The sequence below is a fragment of the Galeopterus variegatus genome, unplaced genomic scaffold (assembly GCF_000696425.1).
Source record: "Galeopterus variegatus unplaced genomic scaffold, G_variegatus-3.0.2 Scaffold500, whole genome shotgun sequence".
In the NCBI taxonomy this organism is placed as follows: Eukaryota; Metazoa; Chordata; class Mammalia; order Dermoptera; family Cynocephalidae; genus Galeopterus; species Galeopterus variegatus.
Genome location: NW_007726611.1, coordinates 590,678 through 602,696, shown reverse-complemented (window position 1 = coordinate 602,696; position 12,019 = coordinate 590,678). Strand labels below are relative to the sequence as shown.

At 38.3% G+C, this 12,019-nt stretch overlaps 1 protein-coding gene across 1 annotated transcript in view; it reads right to left on the bottom strand.

The window, feature by feature from the left end:
• PIK3CB (phosphatidylinositol-4,5-bisphosphate 3-kinase, catalytic subunit beta) overlaps positions 1–12,019 on the bottom strand; it is a 74,870-nt gene that overhangs the window by 26,171 nt on the left and 36,680 nt on the right. Inside the window, exons 7-10 of the mRNA XM_008569452.1 lie at positions 9,460–9,603; positions 7,741–7,840; positions 1,690–1,868; positions 748–857 (exon numbers count right to left, since the gene is read on the bottom strand). Of these exons, the coding sequence (XP_008567674.1) occupies positions 748–857; positions 1,690–1,868; positions 7,741–7,840; positions 9,460–9,603 (533 nt within the window). The remainder of the gene's footprint in view (positions 1–747; positions 858–1,689; positions 1,869–7,740; positions 7,841–9,459; positions 9,604–12,019) is intronic.

The following is a 12,019-nucleotide window of genomic DNA, read 5'->3' as shown; positions in this document are numbered from 1 at the left end:
ACTTATGTTATCACACTTAATTCCCTTTAACAACCCTGAATTACAGATGCTATAATCCTCATGGACACGAAGAATCTGAAGCCCAATGAAATGAGTTTTACATGACTTTCTTGTAGGCACAAAACAAACAAGTCATGACTGCCTTTTAGTTGGTGTGATTACAGAGGCATTTCCTTTATAAAGTTTGCGTCAATGAGAAATTTTTTTTTAAAAAAGATGACCGGTAAGGGGATCTCAACCCTTGGCTTGGTGTTGTCAGCACCACGCTCACCCACTGAGCTAACCAGCCTATATAGGCTCTGAACCCGTGGCCTTGGTGTTATCAGCACCACACTCTCCTGAGTGAGCCACAGGCTGGCCTGTCAATGAGAAATTTTAATGAAAATACAAAACAATGGAAGCAAAATCAATATTGCTATCACTAAAACATGATATACCAACAAATTACTGAAAATATTCTCTTGTAATTTGCAATCTTTTTATCAAAGGAGTAGACAAACTTCGCATTTTGCAAGGGAAAAAAAGAAAGGTTTACTAGAACAGTGTATGTAAGAGAAATGTAGAGGTCATTTCCAAGAGGCAAAAAAAGGGACTTAGGACATGGTGAATTTGACCTTATAATCATTGACAGCTACACTTCTAGGCTGCCAACTGTTACACATCTATACACCACCATTAAGATAAAGCAAAAGGACAATAAATAAAAAATTCTAAGGAATCTGGTGCCACAGAAACCTCATTACTTACCATCACCATTTTTAAATATCACTCCGACTGAATCCTCACCAAATACCTTGTTGTTGTACACCAGCCACAAAGGCTTCATTTTGGAGTCCATGTATTTGCACTTTTCAACACTGAAATCAAATAAAGGAAAAATAAGCTCATGTCAATGTAATGATATAGCATGATTGTAATTTTGACCTCATAAGCCCCTCACTTATTCCTTCAGGTCTGCAGAAGTCAGAGCTAGAAAATTTCCTCTTGGTAGAAAAGCAACCGTGAAGACAGCCTTGGTTGGCACGTACTGATGCCAGATGGGCTGGACTCAAAATCTAGGATCTGCACTTTTCACTGCCTCCACTTAAAATTCCTCCTCTCGTTTCCTTATATTTCCCTAACTTTATGTAATTATATTTAGTGAGTTAAAAAATAAGGATATATCATTAGATTAAAATTAGGAATATTATGAGATCGTTCTAGATTTCTCAAAGAGGAATCAATTTTGAATACTAATATTATACTGAATACACATTATTATTTTTCATTATTACTTTAGTCGGCAATGAGAAAGTAACAAATAAGTTCCCAACTCATTCAAGATCTCATTTTAAAATAAGAAAGTCAATTAGTAAATAATTTATTATGGTTTCCAACATTTTGCTCACATAGGATTTTCAACTCTTAGGAACAAGTAATATAGAAAATAAATTTAATTACATAGTATGGAAAGGAAATTAACTTACAATAACTTTCACTAACCCCACAGGTAAATTCAGCTGATAGGTATACATCCTATTGAATACAAGCATAGTCTCTGAGGACTTTTAGATTTCCTTCCTTAATTACATTATACTAAGACTGACAGCAGTCCCTAAGTAGCTCCCCCAAGGCAGTGACACAGAAACTTTTTCTGCCTTGCTATTTTTCACAGAAGACTCACTGAACAAAGCAAAGACGGTCACTTACTAGAGATCTGAGAGGATGACACATGGGTTCAGAGGTGACTGCAGATCAGAGAGAGCTTCTCGGTAAGCACTCTGTTTTAAACAGGTGTGCATGGCCTCCTTCCCTTTAGCTCTGTTTAGCTTCACTGCATTCAATTTGATTAAACTATTTAAAGTTTTTAACTTATTGAGTGCTTCAACCTGAAAAGTAAATTCCCCCACCCCCAAATTCATTAATGGTTAAAAATAATACAATGGAAGTCAGATGATTATATTAATCAGTAACACCCACCTCAACACACATTTACACACACAACAACCAGCTGAAGTAAAAACAGTGTATGGCTTGTGGCAAACATTCTACATACAGTAGAATAAAAAACTAATTTTTAACATGTGTTACTTAGGCACCATTTTCAAACTTTCTTCAAACCTTTTCTTAAATGAAATCTTATAAATTAGAGAAAAGCAAACAGACATAGTTGTGGGTATTTAAAAAGATAAGTATGGAATTTAAACTACTCACAACTCTGCAGTTAAGTGAGTAACAGAATTTGAACCATCACTAATCTGAACCGCTCCACTTGGCCTATTCTGCAGTAAAAGAGGAAAAACTATATAGAAGTAACCCTGGGGCCGGCCCGGTGGCGCACTGCTATAGTGCGCCGCTTGGGAAGCGTGGCGGCGCTCCCGCTGAGGGTTCGGATCCCACATACAGACCGGTTCCCGCTCACTGGCTGAGTGAGGCGCGGGAGCAACACCGAGGGTTGCGATCCCGTTGCCGGTCCCGGTCCGGTCCGGGGGCAACACTGAGGGTTGCGATCCGTTGCCGGACACGGAAAAAGACAAAAAGGGAAAAAAAAAAAAAAGAAGTAACCCTGAGGTTCCTGATATTCAACCTTAATATCTTCCTCTTGTCATCACTCTTGTATGACATCTCCTCAGTGTATTCTCCTTCCATTAATAGGACAGCTAGAATGAATTATTCTGTAATAAAGTAAGTGTGAATACAGATACAGTATCTGTTGTCCAAATCTAAAACTACTTGATTTTATAAAGAGGTAACTCTGGCTATCAAAACTTATGCAAAAAAAATTATGCAAGTTGTACAAGGTGTATCCACAATGGCCAACTAAATCAAAAACCATTATGCTTAAAAGTCAAAGTCAACTGTATTTATTTAATAACTTTTCATGTCATATTATTTATTATGGAAAATTCATAAGAAACAGCCTCAGCCAATATAAATCAAAAGGATCATTTTAGTTCAGATCTCCATACCAGCCAGCTTCCAAAATAAATAAATAAAACAATTAAAAATTAAAACAGAATTATATATAACAAATAAAATATGTATAAAATAAACACATAAAATATGTATAAAACAAACATAATGAACACTATGGCTTGAAATTCTATGAGCAGATTTACTTTATATCATATTTCCATTCTTGAACTCTGCTTCTATGCAAGAAAACCAGTAAAATTATGTGGGGAGGTGAATTCATGCAGTTTCTACAGACAGGCTGAGACCTTGCTCACAGGAAACTAGGAAGGTTCTATGCAGCCTGATGACAAAATCAAGATTTTTTTTGTTTGTTTGTTTTTCTTTTTTGTCTTTTTCCGTGTCCGGCAACGGATCGCAACCCTCAGTGTCGCCCCTGTACCGGACCGGGAGCAGCGAGATCACAACCCTCGGTGTTGCTCCCGCGCCTCGCTCAGCCAGTGAGCGGGAACCGGTCTGTATGTGGGATCCGAACCCTCGGCGGGAGCGCCGCTGCGCTTCCCAAGTGGCGCACTATAGCAGTGAACCACCGGGCCGGGCTGAAAATCAAGATTTTTTTTGTTTGTTTGTTTTTCTTTTTTGTCTTTTTCCGTGTCCGGCAACGGATCGCAACCCTCAGTGTCGCCCCTGTACCGGACCGGGAGCAGCGAGATCACAACCCTCGGTGTTGCTCCCGCGCCTCGCTCAGCCAGTGAGCGGGAACCGGTCTGTATGTGGGATCCGAACCCTCGGCGGGAGCGCCGCTGCACTTCCCAAGTGGCGCACTATAGCAGTGAACCACCGGGCCGGCCTGAAAATCAAGATTTTTTTTTTCCTTTTTGTCTTTTTTCTTGACCGGCAATGGATCGCAACCCTCAATGTCGCGCCTGTACCACCGGCAACGGGATCGCAACCCACGGTGTTGCTCCCACACCTTGCTCAGCAAGTGAGCGGCCGGTCTGTACATGGGATCCGAACCCTCGGCGGGAGCGCCGCCGCGCTTCCCAAGCGGCACACTGTAGCAGTGCACCACCGGGCCGGCCCGAAAATCAAGATTTTGACAGATGCTAAGTTAGCCATCTGTCAAAATCACAGACACTCCACTTCTTTAGGAGCTATACAAACACTGGTGTCAAGGGAACCAGATGAAAACTGAGCTATGTAAACAGGAACTTTTTGAAGTATTTCAAATTTGAATTTCTTCTGTGTGTGTACAGTTGGGAACTCTTGTGCTCCATCTCTAACTGTGCAGATAGTCATTTCTTGGAACAGTGTCCTGAATACCCCCATGGCCATAAGTCAAATAACTTAAGTGTTTCAACACCTTGTCTTTTCTTAGGTTTACAGTGATAACAGGAGCTACCATGTAAAGGGTAAAGTCTTCCTCTTACAACTCATCAGTTACAAAAAAGAGTAAGAATAATCTGTTCATACATATGTCATCCCTTTGTTATTATACAAGTCAAGCTGATGTTCCCAGAGAACTGAGAAAATATGCAGTGTGGTTTAATCACATGAGTGAGGGAGACAGTGTTCATATGATAAGGTCAAACAAGTAGGGACCAAGTAGGGCTTTACAGGATTTAGTGAAAAATTTAGATTTTATTCTCAGTACAATGAAATTTTTTTACAGGGATTTAAAAAGGGAAGTAACATAACATAATCTATATTTTTATTTATTTATTTTAAAAAATTTTTTGGCGGCTGGCTGGTATAGGGATCTGAACCCTGACCTTGGTGTTATCAGCAGCACATTCTAACCAACTGAGCTAACTAGCCAGCCCTAATCTGTATCTTTAAAAGATGACTTTATCTGCTGTGTAGAGAATATGGGAGGAGATGCAAGAAAGGAAAGAGGAGATTAATGAAGAAGTCCAGGTGAGAGAGGTTTTAGACTAGGATGGTAGCTTCTGAACACAAGAGTTATGGGCAGATGTGAGGTATTCTTGAGAGATCTATAAATTTAAGAGGATTCATAATATTGATCTTATGTTGCTGTGAAGAATAAATGGCCTATAATAAATGAATAAATGTTAGCTATTATTACCATCATTAATAGGCTTTCTGAAAGGAAGGGATCAGAGATAGTTGTTTTAACATGAAAAATCCTAAATATTAAAAACATCTAATGGAAATCAAAGACAGTTCCTCTGACAATGCAAATGAGTTAGAAAAGTGTAGTGTAACTGGCAACTACTATAGACATCAGATATAAAAGTTGGGTAGGACACCAGAGAGGTACAGGAGGGAAGATTAGGGGTGAGGAAACAAAAAGCTTTCAAATGAAGTTAGCAGGTTAGAAGAGCTAGCAAAGTAGGTGAGCCTTTGCCATAAGGTGAAAATAACATGCCAGAAAGTAAAGCTTGGGAGAGATTTTCTACTACTACAGAAAATTGCAGCTAAGTGGGTTCAATTTACTAGTTTCAGGTTATATCAGCAAGATGAAACTACTCTGATAATATTTACTAGTCATCTACAGTTAGTTCTCTGATGTTTACCCCATTGCAATAAGTAGGCAGTAAACCTTCAAAATTCATCTCTAACATGCACCCACAGACCTAGCCACACTGAAGGTGGCAATTTTCCCAAAACTTTCCTCAGTGCTCGTGACATCTGTGAATTCTCCTATAGGAGAACTATAATCTCTTCCAGCCTTCTCCAAGGAACCTATGATCTTTTACCAAAGTAACTGTGCACTGGAAAAAAGTAAATACAGTCATCCCTTGGTATCCAAGGGGGATTGGTTCCAGGAGCCCCACGCATATGCTCAAGTCCCATAGTCGGCCTTGTGAAACCTGGGGACTCCATATATGCAGGTTCCACATTCTGTGAATACTGTTTTCTATCTGCAGTTAGCTGAAAAAATCTGTGTATAAGTGAACCTGAAAAGTTCAAACCAGTGTTGTTCAAGGGCCAACTGTAACAAACCTTTTGGGTACAACTGGACACTAGCTCTGATCTAACACTATTTCCAGGAGACTCAAAACATCACTGTGGTCCACCAGTCAGAGTAGAGGCTTATGGAGGTCAGGTATCAATGGAATTCTCTAGCTCAGGTCTTGCAGTGGATTGCCAAACCCATCTTGTTATTTCTCCAGCATTTAAAAAAAATTTTTTTTAGTTTTATTTTTTTCAGTGTCCCTGAATCTGCTAATCCCCAACTTCTGAATGCATAATTAGAAAAGGAATACTCAGCAGCTGGCAGAATCCCCACACTGGTTCCCTGACTATCGAATAAGGGCTATTACGGTAGGAAAGGCCAAGTGGAACCCTTTAGAACTGCTTCCACCTAGAAAAATAATATATCAAAAGCAATACAACATTCCTGCAAGGAATGAAGAGATTAATGACACCATCAAGGATTTGAAAGATGCAGTGGTGGTGAGTCCCTCTATAACCACATTCAACTTACAATTACTTAGCTATATAAATCAGGATTATCCTCAAAGCAAAATACAGAAATAAACTGGATACTAAGACTGCAAATGTCAGCAATAACCCCCAATTTTGAAATGCTTTGTTCCATAAGACAACTTCATATTTCTCTTCAATGGCTTATGTATTATTTTAGCTTTAAAAAAAAAAGCTTTAAAAAGCTTCTACATTCATACTGATAAAATAGGTAATTTATATATTGGAGTTCCGTGTAAGTTTTGATTAAAGAAAAAGAAAGAGGTGTACTTCTAAAAAGGTTTGAAAACTCTCAGTATAATACAAAGAACTTTAGCTTTATAGCTGAACAGACTTAGTTTTGAAAATTAATCCTGTCACTTAATAGCTGCAGGTTTTAAGAAAGTTACTTAATCTGTTGAAGCTTCAGTTTCTCCCTCTCTCTGTCAAATGCGGTAATATTGGTAATTGCTTTAGCTCATCATTAGGAGAGTAAAATAAGACAACACACTTAAAACAGTATGTTTCCTGGCATGTGGTAAGCATTTAATAACTTACTTAATATCAATACCTTAGGACTGCAGGATAGTATCACAATTTCAGGCATGCACATATCATCTGAAAAAGCAGCTTGAGGACTCTGAATTCTAGAAACTATAACGCCTGTGAATGCAGGTCTCAAAAAATTTTTTTTTTTTCTAAAAGATGACTGGTAAGGGGATATTAACCCTTGACTTGGTGTTGTCAGCACCATGCTCACCAGTGAGCTAACTGGCCATCCCTATATGGGATCCGAACCCGTGGCCCTGGTGCTAACAGCACCACACTCTCCTGAGTGAGCCATGGGCCGGCCCTCAAAATATTTTTTTAAATTTTTAAAAAAATTTTGGGTGTCTGCCAGTATAGGGAGCCAAACCCTTGACCTTGGTGTTACAGGGCCATGCTCTAATCTACTGAAGTAACTGGATAGCCCCTCAAATTATTTCAAAATAGAATTTAAGATTCATATATGTGGCAGAGTATATAAATCAAATACTATACTAACTGGAAAGCGTAACTCAAGGATATGAAAAAACAGAGTCTAAAGATTTCATGACCATGTCATCATCACCGTCATACCTATTGTTAAACATGTATAAGCAGGAATATTCTATTAAAATTTAAGACATGCTATTAATATAAAAAAAATATGAGGAATCCTCACTAATTATTTTTCAGGTAGTAATGGGTTAATGTTTTTCTAAGTTTGTCACAACTTCATTTCTTGACTTAAAGAATTCTTTTCTGATATAAGAATGTAATAATTAGGTTCAGTTACTAAAATCTCTATAAAGTAATGTCATGGGAGAGAAGGCACTTGATAGAACTGATTAAACACCATGAACCAAGCTGAAAATGATGATTAAAACAAGCTGATACCTGTTTGGAAAGTACTTTCATGTGCCCTACGCTTCCCCGGCAGTATGCTTCAAGGATGACACCAAATTGTACTGAGACGGCAGGAATGTGCACTTCAGACCTGCAGAAAGTTAATAATATCCAAATAGTTTGCTTTACAAGTACTTCAGATGACCAAATAAAAATACTGACTTTTTTATTCTACTATGAAATAAACTTATAATGCCAACCAAAGAAAAGAACTTCAGAGTTCAAAAAGTTATGAGATTTTATACTTAGTTAATTCTTTATTCCAAGAAATCTAAAATTTTCACATCCTTACCCAATTTGGTTTTTGGAGGGAAAAGGTAATCTAAACAGTGTGGAGACAATAAGGCTAAAAGAGAAATCTATAAAATATGACTGGCATCTTACAATTCACTAATGCATCAATTAGCTTCTATTCAATTTTTTCTCATTTAAAGAATGGTGTACACATTTGAAAAAGGAAGGAGTATTTTATTTTGTTGTTCCCTGAGGGGGTTAAAAAATTGAACTGGATAAGAAAAGAAGACATAAAAAACAAGAAAGAAAAATCTGTTAGTAATAAGGAAAGCAAATATCCAGAAATATAATACCTAAAATTAATATCACAATATTATAGAGCTTATTTTTTTTTGAGAAGCTCAGCCAAAAAGAAGAAAGTTATTTTGTTTTATTTATAAGCACTAGCTTCAATACTCTAAAGTCCAGGGGCCAGCCCGGTGGCGCACTGCTATAGTGCGCCGCTTGGGAGGCGCGGCGGCGCTCCCGCCGAGGGTTCGGATCCCACATACAGACCGGTTCCCGCTCACTGGCTGAGCGAGGCGCGGGAGCAACACCGAGGGCTGCGATCCCGTTGCCGGTCCCGGTCCGGTACGGGGTCAACACTGAGGGTTGCGATCCGTTGCCGGACACGGAAAAAGACAAAAAAAAAAAAAACAAAAAAAACTCTAAAGTCCAGACTTAAAAAAAAAAAAAAAGAGTATAGAGGAAGAAATGAGGACACTTTAAATTTTCCTAGGATATGGGTTGGCCAGTGGCTCACTTGAAAGAATGTGGTGCTGATAACACCAAGGCCATGGGTTCAGTTCACTATATAGGGATGGCTGGTTAGCTCATTTTGGAGAGTGTGGTGCTGACAACACCAAGTCAAGGGTTAAGATCCCCTTACTGGTCATCTTTTAAAAAAATAAATAAATAAAATTTCTTAGGATACAAAACAATGACTTCACTTCTCTTTCCAGATTTTATCCTATATGAACTTAATGAAAAGGTTCATGCATTTCTGAAAATGACCTAGTTAATAAAGAATCTGAAAATAAAATTGCTATTGTTACAGTAAAATTTATCTTCACTCAACAGCAGCAGTGATAATAATACCACCCACACAATCTTCTGAAAGGAAGAAATAAGTATGCATTTAACCCAAATATATTAAGACAATAAGCATACTTTACTGGAAAATAGCAATACATTAATTATTAGTTTTAGTTAAAAATCAAGGAGGCATGGGGAGAGACATCTGAATTACTTTGCCAAATCATGCAAATCAAGAAACTGGGTATCAAGAAATAGGGGAAGGCACCAAAAAAGTGTAAATGTTATAGATGGCCCAGAAACCACTAAAGAAGCTGACTGTTGTGTTAAATGTCTTATATTATGCTAGTTTATATTCACTAAAACAAACAGTGAGCTTAAATTGAAATATAAAAGACTTACCTAAGATGCCAAAATAGAAACTGCCCTATTCTCCGATTAGCAAGTGCTCTTTCTAATAGGAATCTGGAGAGGGCACAATCAAGAAAAGGCTCATATTTTAAAACTTGCACCAGTTGTAAAAGATACTGAGAGAGTTCTTCATCACTGAAAGAAACAAAAGACAGAGTAAGGCACTTAATAACCTGTGTCACAAAAAGATCCCTTCCTATCAAACTATCAAATGCTAACTTATTGAAATACAATGGTTCTTTTGGGCCAAGCTTGTTACATGCTTACATTCACTGTACCACTGTTACAGTATCACAACAAAAGCTAACAATTTCAGATAGGGGAAAGAGAAGTGGAGAGGACCAAAGAACAGATATATGGGACATTTTAATCAAATGAATTAGACCATAACAATTGATTGTGGTATTTACAATCAGCCAAGAGTTACCCAAAAAAGTACATACTTTAATACTGATTTCTGATCATGCTTAAAAACTTACGTATTTGGTCAAGCAATCATTTTTAAAATAAAAATTCCACCAGCACTTTAGAAATATAATTTTGTGAAGTATGCATAAAACAAATGTACTTCACAGGGCCTGGTTTTCCAAAGCTTTGCAGTTTTAAATATTGACCTTGCAAAGGACAGGAAATTTTCCCCAGGCTATATAGTCTCTGTTGTAAGATAAAGAATTGTAACACAGCAAGGTTGCTGGCTCAAAGACAGACAGGTTACTTACTGACTGATATGTAAAGATACTGAAAAATTGCTGTAAGAAAAGAATGTTTGTTAAAATCAAGCTTTTGTTAGTGGATCGACTTAATTGCGTTACAGAATGTCACCTTGCTTGTCTTACTGAAGGTTACCAGCTTCTACTGTTAAAATTGTTAAACTGTACTTAAAAAGAACCCCACCTATGTTCTCTTCCTGTAACTTCCTGGTCTAAAGAATAAATGTGGGAAGAGAACCCCTATTCATGGTTAATTTCCCAAATGGAAGGAATGCCTCTATCTTGAGGGTTCCGGGAGATTAACCCCTTTTCGAGGCTTCTCACTGCTCAGAAGAGATGGGCTTTGGGTAATCTTTGGAGGCTCTGTCACCCAGGGAAAAAGGGGTGACAAATCCATGGGAGACAAAGCAATAAATGGTTACCCTGATGTGATAAATTCTGGGTCCACAGATTGGAGACCAACCTGCCAAGCCTTGGAAAGGAAAAGAAAGAGCAGGTCCACCACTCATCCCGAAAAAAGGGAGGCCCCAAAAAAGGTGGGGAAAGAAAGAGGACGTCTGCCACTCATCCTGACTAAAGGGAGGCTCCGACAAAAGGGGGGAAAAAAACGCCCGAAAAAAGGGAAAGGACATCTACTCATCCCGTCAGAAGGGAAATCCTGGTAAGGGGGACTCACCTCGGTAAAGGGGATCACAGAGGTGGCTTTCAATTAAACGACTGCACACCTGCTACAGCGTCTAGCTAGGGCTTTGCCCGGAAGTTTTGTTTTCTTACTCTCTCAATTTTCTATCTAGTCTTGGAATTACAGGTAGTTTAATGCCTAAGAGGGAAGTTCAACGTAGTACAGTCCTTCTATGTCTCCTTAAGACAGTAGTTTATAAAGTAACTAACCATCATCTAACTAAATTATTATTGATTATAGTGGTTTGGAAATTTTGTCAAATTGCTTTAAAAATTTTTCAGAACCTTAACAAAAGGAAAAAACGTGTTTATGCCATTAAAGAGAATGAAAAACAATCCTCGCATCCTCCTCCTCCTCCTCTACCCCCATCTCCACCTTTGGAGGCAAACAATTCATTTGTTCCCTTAATGGAGTCCTGTCTTAAAGAAGACATAACATGGGAGTTGATGCTCGTCATATCTTTCCTGTTGTAAGAACTAGGACTCAGTTGAGACATAAAAACCTCCCATTCTCCTTGTTTAAGGGCTGGCCCCGGGACAGTGCGGCTCTGGTAGCGCCAAGGCCGCAGGTTTGGATCCTACATAGGGGTGGCCAGTGCGCTCGCTGGCTGAGCATGGCGCAGGCAACACCATGCCGAGGGTTGCAATCCCCTTACCGGTCAAAAAAAAAAAAAAAAAAAAGATTTAAAAAGAGCATAACAAAAAATGGCTTACATAGTACTTTTACTAAGGAATACTTAGAATCAATTACTAATGGGTATAATATGACTCCTTGGGATTGGAAAACACTTGGAAAAACTGTTTTAACTCTTGCTCAATATACTGTATGGCTACAAAAACATCAGAAAGCCTTACATGCTATTTCACTCAAAAATTTAGAAGATGAGGTCCAAATTAACATGACATGTTACTTGATCAAAGAACTAGAGCAGCCATAAAGGCTTGGGACAAAATTCCTGAAACAAAATCTAAACTTCAACCTCTTGCTTCCCCTGATGCATTTTGGATACAAAAATTAGATAAGACTCAGCCAATGTTGACATTATCTGTTGAACAAAAATTAATTACAGATTCGGGGGCTGATGTTACCATAATTGCTAAAAAGGACTGGACTCCATTATGGAAAGTAACTTCTTCACCAGTTACACTTACTGAATTAG